Raw genomic sequence first — 17,287 nt, 5'->3', positions numbered from 1 at the left:
AGTGCCTGCAGAGAGTGGTAAAGACTGTGGAGAAGATCACCAGGACTCCACTGCCCTCTCTGCAGAGCATCTACCACCGCAGAGTCCACAGGGGAGCTGCCTCCATCCTCAAGTGTGAAATGCAGGACCTCTAGACTGAAAAACTGCCATCAGACTCCTAAACAGCTGACAGTAGCTTATTATCAGGAATTACCTCATGTATCCCACCTGACTGTTACATCTTCAGTTTGCACTGCATAATTGCACATCATTGCTGGCTATTGCATATACAACCTCAATGTAGCATACATTCTCTTTATTATATTCTTATTAAAATGTATTTTCTTTCACATGCTGAAATATATATAGTATAAGATATCTATATATTAATATAATTATAATATTCACTAAATTGTTGGTTTAATTGGTTGTTAGTCACTCCCATGTTGGTGGAAACCAAAATACTAAACTTTTCTTGCATCTGAGCCATAGTAGGAAATCTGTCAGTACAGTCAGAAATTTGTTCAGTTCATAACTTAGTTGCATGTTGTTTCACCTAAAGCTCCTTGTCTCACTCTGCTGTTAAATTGTTCAATAAAACAACCTAAATAAACAAGATGATTCCAAATAAAAAAGGAAAGAAAAGAAGTACAGTAAAATTACTTATTTGCCATTCCTCTTTTGCTCAGATTTGTGCCCTACCTAACCCACAGAAAGATGTATAGTGCTCCAATTTCAAGTCTTTAACAAAAGAAAATTCAGAGCTTGTGTAACAGTTGCATCACTATGTCAGTAGTACTGTAGTAAAGTCACAAAAATTGTGAATGAAGTTCTATATGAAATTCTTTCTGGATTAAAAAGGTGTGGATAATAAATATGTGGAATTGATCCTGAAGTCTCATCATCAATTATACAATATTTGTACAGGCCCTTACCTCCAATGCAGAGTGTTTAGATAATAGAGACTGAAAGTTAATGAGCAACAGACAATGTGTTCTCCATTTTTGACTTCTTTGTTAGCATTTGCTGAAGGACAGTGTGCAGCTGCAGGAGCGTTTCGGTCAGCTGCAGGTGAAGGGAGACTTGCTGCACTCCGTGTTTGGTCCTGAGAGGTCTGATGATCTGCAAGGTGAGCTGAGTGCTGCCATCAAGAACAGAGAGCTTAAAATTGTGAGAATGGAAAACTCCATGTAAAAATCCACTCTGCTGCTATAAGCATGCTTCTTAACCCTCAACTCTTCGGCCTTCCAATTTGTGCCCACATGTCTATTATTGCATTAATACTAATTACTTTACTGTACATACATAACATTTGTAGCATGTAGCTGCACTAGACATAAAAACTGTGAAGTGTATTTAGATAAAAATGTAATAAATGTATAAAATTATAGGGCAAAAGCACAAAACATTTTAATTTTATTACACTGAAAAGAGAATAAAATATAATTGGCTCATAGCATCCATCTGTGGCTAGTCAAAAACAATCACAGTTTAAAAATACAAGTTCAAAGTTGTAATAAAGTAATATAATTTGAAATGTCAGTGGCTCAAGGCCCTTGTTCAGGCCTTAATATGGACATGACTGGCTAAAGTATATAGCCAAACGCTTAATTATGTTTCCGTCCCTTAGGGCTTAATCTCAAGAGCTAAGGACTTTGGTGACACATACGGGTTGGTTCGCTCTAAACTGGCTGGTCTCCGAGATCAACTGACGGCAGTAGATGGCCTCCAGCCTGACATCTTGGCCAAGAAAAGCCAGTCAGACCAGTTCAGGGTGAGTTTATCCCAGGTCAGCCCAGGACCAAGCCAGATTTGGGGAAGGTGTCTGCTGGAACACAAAATACTTTGTGTCCACTGGTACTGTTACCTCCACTGATTACGCAAATGAATTAACAGCAAGTTTTGTGCAACCTTTGCAAATTTACAGAAGTAACCATAGTGCAAACATCGGAATATGACACCAGTTTATAGGTTTTCTTGTGTTCAAACTGTGGTATATGAGGAAAGACACTAAATGCTTGATGGAATAATGCTTACACAGCTGGATACATTGCCAAGAACTTGTATAATGTGAGTATTTGCATATTTTTGCCCATCTACATATGTCAAAGCTTGTTGCAGTGTTAGAACATTTTTCCTTGCCTCTAGGCAGCCACTGGTTTGAGTTCATATCAGTTCAGAGAAACTGCCAGTCTGAAACTCCAGTTAGCATTGTGAATGCTGGCTGAAATTATTGTTGGCAAGTGATTAATTTATTTGTTATAAATGATTGGCTGCATCACCACATTGACCATTATATAATATCTAACAACTACAATATTTTAAATGATGATATGAAATGCTACCTGCAGTCATTAGTTAACTGAAATTTACACCAAACTGCTTTGTTTGTGTTATTTCTCATGGCCTGTTGTCACTGTGTCCTCAGGTGATCCAGAAGGACCTGGAGAACTGTGACGCCTACATCACAGCGCTGGAGACTCTGGTCTCCTCCAGTCAGAGTAACAGGACTCAGTTTGAGATGCTCTGTGCTGACTGGAAACGTCTTTGCAAGGAAGTCAGGGTAAGACAGAAGATTAGGGCTGTACGATTAATTGTTTGTGTGGTTTCAGTCTGATGTGAAAATGATTCTGCCATGTTTGCATTAGCACTGCAATGCCTTGCATCAGACCGAGTGCTCCCTTTTCCCTTGCTAAGCTGTGTTAACCAATAACCACAAAGTGATTTATTTCTGCCTCAACTGCTGTGTGGCACCTGGTGTGTAGGGCAGGCAATGCAACATTTGAAAAAAAAAATGTTTCAGAAGGGCACATAATATTCTTCGCAATGTCAAACATGTTTGGTTTTGAATCGGTCTTTTCCTGTTTACAGCTCATCACGTGATGTAATGCATTCTTGCTGTTGGTTAATGCAGCTTATATTTCCAACACTGAATTAAAATCACACAAAACAAAAACTAGGTTGTGTTTTAACATTTTGGTTTTAAATTGAAAAATGCCATTATTTAGTTTTAAGACCAAATGACACCTTTATTTTAAAATGGAAAAATGAAAGAATGAACGATACAAAGATTTGAAATAATGATGAACAGGATTCCTTCTTCTAAAGGTTGTGCTCCAGTCAGAACCAAAACACTGCAGAGCAGTACTGATTTGTGTGTTTTTCCACTCTTACAACATTCAAGAATAAATTCAGCATGTGGTTCAAGTGTGGCCATAACTGTGAGGCTACAAGTTGTTAAGGTATGAACAAGCAACTTTGTCTTCTTGGTGGTGAGGAAACAAATGACCTACTTCTTCTGTGCACACCTAGCCTCCTCATTTCCTGGCACTCTTTAGATTTACCATAACATCACACAAACAAAAAGCTAGATTGTTTTCCCGATTTAATTTTAAAATAAACTTTTTAAATTGTGTATCATTTCTTTTGCTTTTCTATTTCAAAATAAAATTGAATTAAAAAGGCGTTTTGTTTTAAAACCAGAACACAAGGTGTTTTCCCCATTATAAAACCAAAACGGGAAAAAAGAAAATCTAGTATGTGAGATGAAATAACCTTAGAAAAATCTAGTATGTGAGATTACAGTAAAGCCAAGGAACGCAGGGGTGTGTCCTCAGCCCATTGCTCTTCACACTGCTGACCCACGACTGTGTGCCAACTTACATCACCAACCACATTGTCAAGTTTGTGGATGACACGACTGTAGTTGGCCTCATTACCAACAATAACGAGGCCAACTACAGGAGTGAGGTGTGCCAACTGGTCCAGTGGTGTAAGGACAACAACGTCATCCTCAATGTGGGGAAGACTAAAGAGATCGTTGTGGACTTTAGGAGAAAACCTCTAAAGCATCCACCACTGACCATCGGCGGTGCTGTAGTGGAGAGAGTGAGCAGCACCAAGTTCCTGGGGGTGCACATCTCTGACAACCTCTCCTGGACCAACAACACCACATCACTGGCCAAGAAGGCTCAAACATGCCTCCACTAAATGCGACTGCCATCTGTCTCATGTGTGAATGGTATACGGCCCTGAGGTGACCCGCATGCGCAGAAGAGGACGTGACGTCAGACGCAGCGTACTGTGTTTGCGAAAATAAAAATGGATGCGTCTCGTGATAGCATGTGCATAGCTATGTACCAGTTAATGTGCAATCGAAATAAAGAAATAATAATAATAAGAATATCAAGAAGAAGGAGAGTACAAATATTGCTTATGGCCTCGCCTCCTTCAGTGCAGAATTGTGACGTCTGTCGCATTTCAGTGACATAAAAATCGCACGAAATGCGACATGGCCATTCAGACTGAAGTCGCATTGCAAAACATCGGATATGTATCCGATTTAGGACCACATATGAAAGTGGCCTGGGCTTGATTTGAAAAAATCAGATTTGTGCTGTTCACACTGTCATAAGGAAATCGGACATGGGTCACATTTGGGCAAAAAGATTGGATTTGAGCCACTTCAGCCTGCAGTGTGAATGTGGCCTAAAGCATCCACCAATGACCATCGACGGTACTGTAGTGGAGAGTGAGCAGCACCAAGTTCCTGGGGGTGCATATTGCTGAGGACCTCTCCTGGACCAACAACACCACATCACTGGCCAAGAAGGCTCAAACACGCCTCTACTTCCTCCGTAAACAGGACATCCAATGTCCCACCCCCATCATGTGCTCCTTCTACCGGGGCACCATTGAGAGTGTCATCACTGGCTGCATCACTGTGTGGTACGGAGGCTGTATTGCCTCCTGCAGAAGGACTCTAAAACACATAGTGAAAACAGCCAGCAAGATCATCGGCACCCCCCCCTGCTTTCCCTCACGGACATTTTTAACACCTGCCTCATCCGCAGAGCCATCAGCATTGCTGATGATACCTCCCACCCCTCACACTCCCACTTTAGACTCCTGCCTTCAGGGAGAAGGTATCAGAGTCTTCAGGGCCCACTGCACCAGACTTACAGACGGATTCATTATTCAGGCTGTGAGGATGCTGAACACTCACTCTGGATGTTAATTTTGCCAGCATCCTTCTGTCTGCCACCTCCTCGAATCCAGAAGGCAGCCCAGGACAGAATCAGCTGTCTTGACCAGCTTGTTTAGTCTCTTTATTTCCCTGACCGTGCTACCTCCCGCCCAACCCACAACAGCGTAAAAAACCGCAGATGCCACCACATAATCATAAAATGTCCGATGGAGTCCCCCGCACACACCAAAGGACCTCAGTCTCCTCAACAAGTGGAGGCGGCTCTGGCCCTTCCTGTACAGAGCATCTGTGTTGTTGGTCCAATCCAGTTTATTGTTGAGGTGGACACCCAGGTATTTAAAGGTGTCCACAATCTCAATATCTGAGCCCTGAAAGCTCACCGTTATGCTGGTGATTTCCGCCGGGGGTCTGTCACCATCTCTTTTGTCTTGCTGGTGTTCAGGACCAGGTGATTTTTCTCACACCACTACACAAAGTCGGTAACAACCCCCCTATATTCCTACTCATTCCCCCTAGATACACATACAACAAGGGTGGCATCGTCCGAGAACTTTTGTAGAGGACACTGGTGGGAGTTGTACTTGAAGTCCGACGTATAGAGGGTGAACAGAAAGCGGGAAAGCACTGTCCCCTGGGGCACCCCCGTGCTGCAGACTACTACGTCCAACACACAGTTGCGCAGCCTTATGAACTGAGGTCTGTCTGTGAGGTAGTTAATGATCCGTGCAGACAGGTGTTGGTCCACGCCTGCCCCCTCTACTTTTTGCTAAATGGTATGGCATTCAATAGTAGGTGAGAGATTAACAGTATTTTGATTTTCTGTATGTCCTGCACATATAGTGAATTGACAATAAAAATCTTTGATCTTGATCTTGAAATAACAAGGCTAGGTGTGCACAGAAGAAGTTGGTTCTTTGTTTTCCAACCACTAAAATCACGGAGAAGAAGAAAAGCAAGTTGATCATTCATACCTTAACAATTTGTAACCTTTTGATAACTAAAAGGTTTTGACAAATAAATTGAAAATATGGATTTTTAGCACTTTTTGGTTACAACCTGTCCACTTTGCCCTGAAGTTACTGTTTGTATATTGATACTGTTCCAGATATTGACAATGCCTGGTGTGAATTTTCAGATGTTTTCCTTGCCATTGACTGTGCTGCTGCTTTTTGTTTTGTTTCCAGGTGAAGGTGCATGAGAGTGAGGAGAGCATTGCAGACCATGAGAGCCTTTTTTTTTGCTGAACATAGAGAAGTGGCTGATGATTATGAGGCAAAAACTGGAGTCTTTCTACAGCCCCTCAGGAGACTGGAGCATAGAAGGCCGCCAGCCTGAAGCTGAGGTCTGTTTTTGTGTTCTTGCACCAATGATCATTAAACAGTTTCAAAGGACAGTATAGTTCATCTCTATGTATATTTGGTTTTATAATTAACATTATGATATGCTGTAGGTGTACTTTGTATACATTAATGAAGAGTTGCTCCAGTTTGGAAAACAGAACAGAAATGTTGCCAGTTGTTAAAAACAAAATAACGTTATTTTTGACCTTTGGATAAGGTGCTTTAGATGTTTGAGCTTTAATAGCAGCTTTTCCAACCAGGACTTGGAGAGATGGAGACGTAGTATTTTTCATCTGAGGTGAATCTCTTTTCCAGAGTGAGATTTCTTCATCTGGTGACTCCTGGGCCTAAAACCCAAATTTTAAGCCAACTCGCCATCCTCCATATCAGCCAGTTATATATATGACTCTGTCCATTATACCTTTTGTATTGAAATAAGAAGCATTCCTAGTCAAAATAATATTATTGAAGACTAAGAAATCGATCCTCTGCCTAATTTTAAACCTTGGATGGGAAATGAAAACATAACAACAATAAAAACATGTTGGCCTGCATTAGTTAGGCAGTGTTGGAAGAAATGGGCTCAAGTCAGTCTGCCCAGGAAAAGAGAATATACAAATAAGTCTTAATACACCAGTGGCTTTTCATATTTATTAATATTATCCATTTAAACTTTCTGTTATTACCAGCCATTTTCCAGAGCATGGAGCCATAGTTTAGCTTTTGGAGTATTTTGATTTCAATTGTAGGGTCATTGTGGAGTCTGTACTTTCTGCTGCTCTACTGGGTTATACACTACATGGGTGTTTCTGTTATTTAGCCTAGCTTCATTGATATAATCATGGTGAATGGGATTCACTAGTCTTGACTGTGCAGCAAAATAACTAGTGTGGTCATTGAAGTGATTTTTTCATAAGACAAAAATGCAGTTCAGCATATAATTTCATCGTGATGGAAGAGGGACATCTGTTTCTCTACAGTCATTAAGGTTGACTTCACTGCTGATGCCTTAGGAACATTTTAGTCTTGTTTGTAGTGTGGAAGTCCAGACTTGCAGGGATCAGGGTTCATGATGGAGTCATCAGTTGAATCAATTGATTCAAATCATTTCCCCCATTCTTAATTTAATGTCATTGCCTTGTTTTGTTCTGTCAGCTGGCATTGTAAAATCTTACATTGACCCTAAATGATGGCCCTGGTCCTGAATTTTAATGGAAATACCAAGGAGACTCTTTATATGGCGCTGACAATGAAGGCAGCCTTGGTTACACGAGTTCTCTTGTGTTTGTTGTTTTTTCTTTGTTTTCTTGGTCTCTTGCAACCCATCCCGGATTACTTTTACCAGAGAAAAACTGTTAAATATCGGACAACTTACACCGAACTATCTTTCTCCAATCTTTGTGAACAAAGAATGCTGTGTGGACATTCTTATCAGAGGCACAGCTGCCATATACGGGACCTGGAAGAAACGCTGGCGTAGCAAGCATACGGGTGCTTTAGTCAGACTTCGCCAGAGAGGAACGCGGACTCCACTCTCGTTTATCCACCTAGCAAATCTCCACTCCCTAGTCAGCAAGATGAATGAAATCCTTCTCGTCAACTAGCCCTGACTTTGCACGCTCTGCTGCCTTATGCTACACGGAGACTTGGCTCAGTGATTCCATAGAGGACAGCACAATACAAGTATTGGGCTTCCAGGTGTACAGAGCTGATCGCGTAACGGAGCTGTCCGGGAAGACGAGGGGAGGCCTCCCTTCAGAGGAACCTCCTTTATTGTCACTGTTGGTGTAGCCTATGTGTGTGTGAGCCATCAGTTGAGCTGCCGCTGCAGATGGCTGCCATCGGTTCTGTACCGGAAACAAATTCCTTGTGTGTAACATACTTGGCCAATAAAGGTGATTATCCTTATCCTTATCATGGTTGTGGTATGATAAAAACTGTCTGGCAGTTAAGCCTCCATGACTTTTGTTCTCCATCCCCTGACCACGATCTATATTAAAGTATTCCCTTGCCCCTTCCCACAGAGAGCACTGGGAGAGTTTCCAGAGAAGGATCTTCAGCTGCAAGAGATGGAGGTCCAGGGGCAGGGCGTTTTGGAGAGGACTTCAGAAGAGGGACAGGTCCACATTTTGAGAGACATGAAGCGCTTGCGAGATTCCTGGTTGGCCCTGCACAACATGAGTCTCAATCTTCATAGGTACCTGAAATAAGTATGATGGATAGTGGAGTATGAGGATAAATGTTTTTATTGTTATTATTTTATTATACATAGTGTGTAGTGATTGTAAGCAGGACATCGCAAAACTGTTTGTCTACACTGCATAATGGAACAGCTCAGGAGCAACAGCTTTAACCATCAGTGTCTGCCAGTTTCGGACACATTACTTGAAAAATGTAGTCAGTGACCCATTACATATTAATATCTTAAAAATAATTACATTACTAATCTCTCAGCAGAAAAAAGTAATGTTACATTACTTCATACTTTACTTCAGTTATTCAGCCCAGCTCTGTCATTTAAACAACTCCAAATCCTCCACATTCGCACCTTTCATCATGTAGAAATGATAAATAAGACTTTGTTTGCCAAGCGGGTAACCCTACAGTTCGGATATTTTGTTGACCACCCATCCCCTAGCTTAGCCTTTGTGATGACACACAACACTCCACAAGTCCTGCCCTCAGCTGTGTGGTTCACACACCCTCTGGCTCTAAACAGAAGTGTAGCTGCTTCCCAAGTCTCTTGTACTGGTCCACATTTCCCTCACTTGGGTCTTGGCCTTGTGTCTTAATACCACTTAAGATGTGAGGAAACGATACAAGGAAAAAATGCGAGGAGCGAAGAATCAAGGAAGCGCATTGTTAGAGACATGAGAAATGAGCCTTCATTTGAGGTGTTCAGTCATCAACTGATTTCTATTAAAGGGTTGTGTAAGTCCATAAAAGACTTCAGTGAAAGATGCTCTCGTGCATTCTTGCTCATGGCTCCTCCAGTATCCTCCCCACTCCTCAGAGCAAGTATAAGAGTATCAGGACATTCTTGATCCTCACATGATTGGAATGTCTTCCGGTTCAAGCGAGAAGAAAGGAATAATCATATTCTGTAAGAGACATGAGAAGTATTCTGTGACTCCTGAATGTAGGTGTACCAATGGCTAACATTAACAAGCCATCTAAGAAGTTACTGGAAGTGGCATTTCTCTAGGTAGAAACTGGCCACCTCTCAGTGCATTGAGCACCAAGCTTTGACATCACAGACCAGCCTCTCCTTGCTGAAACATGACTGATATTAATCCACCATCAAATACCCAGGAAGATAGCATACAGCAAAACCCACAAATGCCAAAGTAACTGATTATTACTGAGATTAGTAATAAATGTAACTCTGAATGTGAAATTGTGATCTTTTACACTATATATTACTACTTTAGCATGTTACCAAGTGATGGGTTTCTGGCCAGCGCTGGTGTCTACACTAAATGACGGAAGCATTTTGGTAATACACATCATCATCAACATTGTGCCAATACACAATCACTGTAGTTGCACCTGCAAATCCAAACAAAATGGCTAAAAATATACTTTGGATTACAGCTATGCACATTTAAAGGCGAGTGAATTTTGGGTCGTTATGTGGCAATGCAGACAACTGCACTGATTAAAATTAAGGTACAATTATTGTGTTATGTGTCAAACTGATGAAAACACACAACTAAAAATGGTGTTGACATGATATAATAGCAAGCTGGAGAGGGTAAAACAAAGTTCAAGACATTAGAATCAGTGAAATAAGACTTGTTAACTAAGCTATTGTTTTTACATTAGATAGACCTTTAAAAAAAAAACAGCCATTTCTTGTTAAAAGAGCTGTTTGTAAGGGAATGAGAATCTCCATAGACAGCATTCAAGTTCATTCACTGGAGATACGTGGTTGTTGTACAAAATATATGCCTGTATATAAACAAACAAAACATCAACAGATCTCTGATCTCAAGTTTATTTCTGCAAAAATGTCAACCATAACCTAGGTGGAGGCAAGAAAAAATTGAGGAACATTCTCTGTTGTTCAGCAGTAATTTCATATAGTTGTTAATGTATTAGGTATACTGTAGAGTTGATGAGCTGGTGAGTGAATAAAACACTGAATCTTTGTTTTACTTTGTCTCAGGCTACTGAACAGCTCCACAAAGCAGACAGAGTGCATGGAGGTATTGGGGGCTGGAGGCCTGTCTTTAGACAGCACCTCAGAGCTCACTCTGGAGGAGAATGACAATCGGGTAAGGGCAGAAGGCTTCAGGAGCCAGAGAGGACAACAACATGACCAACCAAAAGAGGTGTGTGGACACTTGGTTAGTTCTGTGTCTGGAAGAGAAGGAGGCCTGGAAGCAGAGGCAGGGGAGGGGATGATAACTGGGCAGAGGGGGTGGACCCAGGTCCCCACTGAAGGTCACCTCATACTGTCTGGACATGATGATGAACATGACTCCTTTAAAGAAGATGAAGCTGATTCCTCTGCTTGGAGCACTCACAGAATTGTAAGCCAGAGAGTTTCCAAACACTCCACTGCTGATGGAAGCCCTGACGGTGATAAATCAACAGGTGGACAAGGCGGCATCTTGGTTGGAGACAGGGGGAGAGCAGCAAAAACTGCAAATATCAATTATGGTGAAGGTGCAAGAATCGGTTCAGGAGAAAGCAGCACAGAGTCTGGGGAGTGTCTGAGCTCAGGAGGAGGAATGTTGTTGTTCAGAAAGGATCCAACCAAGCCGCTATCAACACCACAACAGACATTGGTATTGTTATGCAATAATTACTCTAAATAAGTGTCATGCTTCCTGCCCTGTGTGCATGGTTTGCCAATGCCTTCGTGGGTTGTCTCCAGGTTCTCTGAATTCCACCTGCAGTCCAAAGAAATGCATGATAGGTTAAATGGTGACTTTAAATTGCCCCTAGATGTGAATGTTCAAATGAATGGTTGTCTCTTTCTAGTAGTGTTTTTCCATCAGCACGGGTCAGCCCTTTGGAGCCGAGGCATGTGTGGCAGAGACATGCTGACCTGCTCCTGAGTCAGCTCGGTTGTGTTTGCACTGCACCACAAAATATGTGGTTTATCTTCTGCATCTTGATCATGTGGAGGTGGCACCAGCACTGGTAGAGCATTGGGGTGCAAGCGGTGCCTCTGCACTCGGGCTTGTACCATCTGGGGGCCCGGGTGGGCGTGAATGTTCAAATAATATAAATCAACAATGTACAGAAATGCTAAGTCAGCAGAGGGACTATTTGAGTGAAATATGTTCTACTGTTAAGGTTATCGTAATTTTATCTCCTCATAGGTTATATAGTAGCTGGATTTGCTCCACTGACGGAGCATACAAAGTAACCTAAATCAAACACACCCTCAGTAGTGTAGAGGCTTTTTTGTTTTATTTGATTTTTGTAGTGCAGAACGCAAGCTTGGGGAAAACGTAGTGTGTTCTTTCAAAAGGCCACAGATGTGCAAAGGCAAGAATAGTGCTCAAATAGAAAAGAGAAGCAAGATTTGGAATACAAACTTTCGAAACTGAAGAAACTGGATTCTTTATAGGTTTGCTCTGCATTGTTGTCAGCAACTGGCAAAAATGAGCTAATGTTAGCTAAAAACATAGAGGATGCTCTGGCTAGCAGCACAGCTGTCCATCCTTCATTACCAAGGAGCCATAGACTAGATTTTTCCACAGTTGGAAATTTGACCAAGACAGATCGTGGAGAACTTTCCATCACGCAAGGCTAGCAGTATGTTATTCAGATAGGGGAGTACAGTCATTATTTTCTAGCTAGTTGCAAGTTAAAATGACGTGGCAGCACAGTGTTTACATTTGGTGATGTTCAAAAATGTGCAGAGTGGCTGAGATGAAGAGTAAATGTTGATGCACTCGCAATGATATTTATTTTGCTTGTACAGCTGCATGTGTGTGCAATTGCTAGGACAGTGCTTCACTCTGCTGTTCACTGCTAAATTGTGAAAGCTAGTTTATGTCTGTTCATGCCCATGGCAGTTTCACAGCCTTTTTGTTTATTGTTGGTTATTTTGTTTGTGTGAGTATTATGCTAGTTTCTGATAGATTCTAGGGAGGCTATAATGAGGAAGATGATTGATTCCAAGTTGCAATGTAGCAGCACAGCTTTGGTTGTTTACATTGTGTATTTTTAACCCTGCCTGTGCTCCCTGTTTTGAATTAGCCTATAATAGTTGTTAGACTGCGCCTGTGTGCGTGTTTCTAGTGTTTACAAATCTACATGTGTAATATACCATGGCTATGCTACATTTTACTGTTGACTTTTTAATTACGTCCATGTTGCATCTGCTACAGTGTCCATAGCCTTTTTGTTGATTGATTATTTTCTTTGTATGAGTATGTGCTGTTTTCTAAGTGAGGTTATATTTAGGAAGATGGTTGGTAGTCTACTGTTTGCACAAGAGGCTAGTTATCCTTTTATAGGAATTGCATTATGGGATGAGGGCCCAGTATTATGGTCTGCACCCAGGCCCAGCACTATGTTGTTCTGCCACAGAGAAACGACACATACTGTAACTCATGGTGTTGGTGTGGTGTTACTAGCTTGCAACATGGAGCCTTTGGTACTAGGCATTATTTTAATCCCTCATCAGAAGACCAAATTGGGAGGCTCAATTTTCAAATCTTGTTGCAATGAAATAACAGATACATAGCGAATGTTGATTGTGTAAGGACTTTCCATCATTACAACATTTCAGACAATCACGTTTCTCGATGAGCTGGCTTTGTTGAAGCCAGAGCTTGCCCCCAATCGGCACTGGGCACAAGCAGGGTCAGCTGAGCCCAAGTCAGAAGGATTACACCCTACAGATGGACACAGAGGCCAACCCTTGCCCACACAGCTAGCTCAATTAAAGCAGACTGACACATGCTGATGTAAAAACACAATATACTATAATGGCCCTGTGATAGACTGTTGACCTGCCCAAGGTGTACCCCACCTCTCGCCCAATATCCAATAGGTAGTATATAGATGGAGTTCCTGTTCATTGGTTAACTTAGTAGACTAGCAAACTGGGCTGAAGCAGCAGTTGAGATATTTTTCCTGTGCATTTAATTTCAGAGTTTACTTTCAGTGATAAGCTCAAGGTTCCTCCTCACAAACAGAAGTCTTCTAGATAATTTTCCCATACTATTGCCTTATGTTATGGCTTGCTTCACAAAATACACAAATTAGCTGAAAACATTTCGCTGAAGCAGCTCCAATATTTAACTGGTTGCTACAACAATGACTGTTTAAGATGGGAAGTCTTTGACTTTTATTCAACAGCGAAGTCGTTTCCAACAGGTAGAGCTGCAGAAGAGAACTTATCATACAAGGCAACTAGGCATCACAACTTTAGGAATTTGTTGGGGATAACAAATTTAGGGTTAAAATGGGGCCTTGTCCATATAGTATTTGTCTGCAGAGCTTTAAAGCACATTATCAATTGAAGCAACAAGGACAGTGCCTTACAATATTATTACAGTTCACATTCTGCTTATGTGGTACCTCATTCTAAATAAATGCATGTTTACTGGTGGATTCTGGGGCTGAAGGCAAATTTTAATAAAGTTGCCATTTGTAGACAGCTGTTCTTGGTGGGTACTAAAAGGCTCTACTAAAACAAAAAAGAATACTTTGTCAATGAGAAAAGTGTGGCAAGAGTAGTTTCTCCCTGTGGCCCCTTAGCTAAAGTTATTTTAGTGCTTGCATTCATACCAGTGACTGATGCAGATAATTAAGCATCAGTCTTTTGCACTTGTTGCTGTGGTAAACATTTCCTGCGAATAGATTTCTTAACTCACACATCAGCTCCAAAAATCCCCACTCCAAATGCAAATTGAATATACAATGACTGCTGACTGCAAGAATCTTCATTTGTATGAGTTGTTTGTGGTTTTTCAGGATAAAACAGGAGACTACAAATCCATGAGGACAGAGTTTGAGGCCTGGCTGTGCAAGGAGAATGAACTCCTCTCAGGGATAACCAGCACCAAGGGAGCAGCACTCAGTGCCAAAGAATTCAAGGTCCAGCAGAACATTCTCAAAGTGGGTTTTGGTAAACATTTATACATGCATATTGTTTTTGTACAGCCCAGTCTGAAGTTATAGTATGATCTGTCATTCTTGTCTTCTGTTTTAACAAGCTTTTACAATGCTTTTGGTTGATACCTTCATAGACCAGTAGAGGGATCTCAGGTTATTAGAACCTAGGACTAAAATACTCCTATCTCAGAACAGGATGGAGTTATTTATGATGCATCCCACACACATTCCACACCAAGTAGAAGGATGACTTGTAGGAGAGTGTTTGAAGTGAATGCTAGAAAGCATATATTATGACATGTTAAATAAGGCATCCAGAAAATAGTGCAAATTTTTATGTGTAGATTTTGTATTTGCCAGCGTTTGTTACCTCCACTAACAATGAGGTAACGTTTTTGCCGGTGTTTGTTTAACAGAGTAACTCAAAATGTAATTAACATATTTTGATGAAATGTTTTGGAGAGGTAGGGTATGGCCCACAGAACAGTTGATTAGATTTTGGTGCTGATCCGGATCATGATTTGGATACAGACTTTTTAAAGGATTCTTCAACCCTGTGAGTGCTGGAAATGCTGACTGTATGGTGAGCCCCCTTCTGCCCAAAGTGCACAGCTGTGCTGCTGAGCACTCTGAGAACATATGGAGACAAATCCCTGGGTTAGTGACAGCTGCCAATTTATTGTCAATGGAAACTGAACACTGTCACTCAGTCCACCCCACTGTGCAAGACAGCAACTGAAGGAACCCAGTCAGGCAACAGCCCAGAGCTGTGGAAAGCTCTACTCCAGGGTTGGGCAATCCCGGTCTTCAAGGGTTGCTACCCTGTTTGTTTACCAATTATCCCTGCCCTACCCACTGCCAATTACCTGGATCAGGTGTGTTCAGTTAATCAGAAGCTGGACGATACCATCGTAGATGAAGGTGGAATGAAGAAAGACAAAGTGAAATGGTATTGTCAATGGTAGCTGGGTGCTGTCAGTCAGTACACTTCATTGTGCGAGACACTGAGTGTAAATGACTGAATGGAAATAGAAATGTGATGTCTTGACCGTTTTTCCTTCAATCCATTCAGTGAAACCTGTTTTACCTCTAAACCAATGAGTCTGCCAAGTCTATGGTTTTTCTTATTAATATATCAAGAAAATGTAGTGCAACAGCTATAATGTTTGTCTAAACAACATCAAAGCTCTTCTTAATTAGATTTAATTAGCTTTTTCCTACTTTTTGCTTATTAACAATATATTTGCAGGGGTAAAACCATTATTATATGTGATCTGCCAGTATTTATTTATTTTATTTACTTTCCCCCCCTTAAATTAATGTTATGTTTAGTGCAGTTATACATCAGGCTGAAAACCGTTGTTGCACTGATCTCTTGTGATTTAAAAGTTATGTATCTAATGTTGTTTATTTTTTTGGAAATGGAGAAAAAAAAATCTCTGAACACACCAGTGTACCTAAAGCACTTTGCTGTGTCCTGGCACAGGCTCTGAGGACAAGACTGGCCTGGGGTCAGGAACATTTCCAGCTGTTGCTGCAAAAAAGTCAGAGCAGTGAGGGTGGTTCTGAGCCAATAGAGGATGTGGGTCTGGAGGAACTCCGCTACCGCTGGATGCTCTACAAGTCCAAACTGAAAGATGTAGGAGAGATCAGGGCCAGAACCAGTGCCAAGGTGAGTACAACTTATTATTGTAGAGTCAAATCTTCCTGCATTTAAATTCTGAATTCTTTTATAATGCTTTGTACACAGAGAGAGACAGAGAATATTTGATTTTGGTAACTGTCAACTGATGTGGCCACTTTGATATGTTGTCATGATAATCCTCCTTTTTGCAAAATGTATTTTTCACCACATGTAACATAATTTGTACAGTAGCTGCTGTTTATTAGATTTTTTACAGTACACAATTGTAATTGCATAGCTGTGCAGCCTGACAGTGACTAGAAAGTCACATTAGTTCAGCAATGCAGTTCTGCATGAGTCAGTAGTCAACAAGAGCTTCAGTGAAGTTTAAATTTAGTATGGTGATCTTGTGAACAAGCCTGATATTTGTAATGCTTTCTGAAGTTTTGAACAAAGTCAAAATTGTGAATTAATTGATATATTTTGTCTTTCTGAAGAGAGTCCAAGCCAAACAAGAGGAGCCAGCCATCACAGCAAAGATACAAAAGGTAAGACCAAAATATTTAGGACTGTGACTAGGAGTACTCTGTTCCCTCTTTATTTGGCAGTAAAACACTTACACTGAACAAAATTATAAACGCAACGCTTTTCTGTTTGCCCCCATTTTTCATGAGCTGAACTCAAAAATCTATGACTTGTTCTATGTACACAAAAGACCTATTTCTCTCAAATGTTGTTCACAGATCTGTCTAAATCTGTGTCAGTGAGCACTTCTCCTTTGCTGAGATAATCCATCCACCTCACAGGTGTGGCATATCCAGATGCTGATTAGACGGCATGATTATTGCACAGCTGTGCCTTAGGCTAGCCACAGTAAAAGGCCACTCTAAAATGTGTAGTTTTACTGTATTGGGGGGTCCGGGGGGGTTGAACTTTGACACCTCCCAGCCAGTAAAAGTGATGAATGCATAATTTTGTTTGAAGTGCCAAATTCACCTGCTTCACAGATTGAAAATAATTGCTCGATCGACTACTGAAGAAAGACGTTGTGACTGTCCGTGGGATGGAGAAAAAGTAATGGAGTGCAAGGAATGTGAGCAGGCCTTGGAGGAAAAACAACTGGTCAAAGCTGATGAGGCTGATGTATGGCAAGTGAGAAAGTGGTATTTTATAAACGCACTGCAGAGAGGGCAGTGGAGTCCTGGTGATCTTCTCCGCAGTCTTTACCACTCTCTGCAGGCGCTTGCAGTCCATAGCAGTAGTGCTGCCATA

General features: G+C 41.2%; 1 protein-coding gene across 1 annotated transcript in view; it reads left to right on the top strand.

Moving 5' to 3' along the window:
* The window catches only part of syne3 (spectrin repeat containing, nuclear envelope family member 3), a 51,518-nt gene that overhangs the window by 27,387 nt on the left and 6,844 nt on the right, over positions 1-17,287 (top strand). The window contains 10 exon segments of the mRNA XM_020599140.1: positions 1,000-1,149; positions 1,610-1,753; positions 2,408-2,542; positions 6,151-6,199; positions 6,202-6,308; positions 8,331-8,503; positions 10,475-11,099; positions 14,251-14,394; positions 15,878-16,063; positions 16,513-16,563. Of these exon segments, the coding sequence (XP_020454796.1) occupies positions 1,000-1,149; positions 1,610-1,753; positions 2,408-2,542; positions 6,151-6,199; positions 6,202-6,308; positions 8,331-8,503; positions 10,475-11,099; positions 14,251-14,394; positions 15,878-16,063; positions 16,513-16,563 (1,764 nt within the window).

Source organism: Monopterus albus, unplaced genomic scaffold (assembly GCF_001952655.1).
Source record: "Monopterus albus unplaced genomic scaffold, M_albus_1.0 scaffold40.1, whole genome shotgun sequence".
Lineage (NCBI taxonomy): Eukaryota > Metazoa > Chordata > Actinopteri > Synbranchiformes > Synbranchidae > Monopterus > Monopterus albus.
Note: the sequence above shows the minus strand (reverse complement) of the source record. Positions and strands in the feature narration are given on the sequence as shown.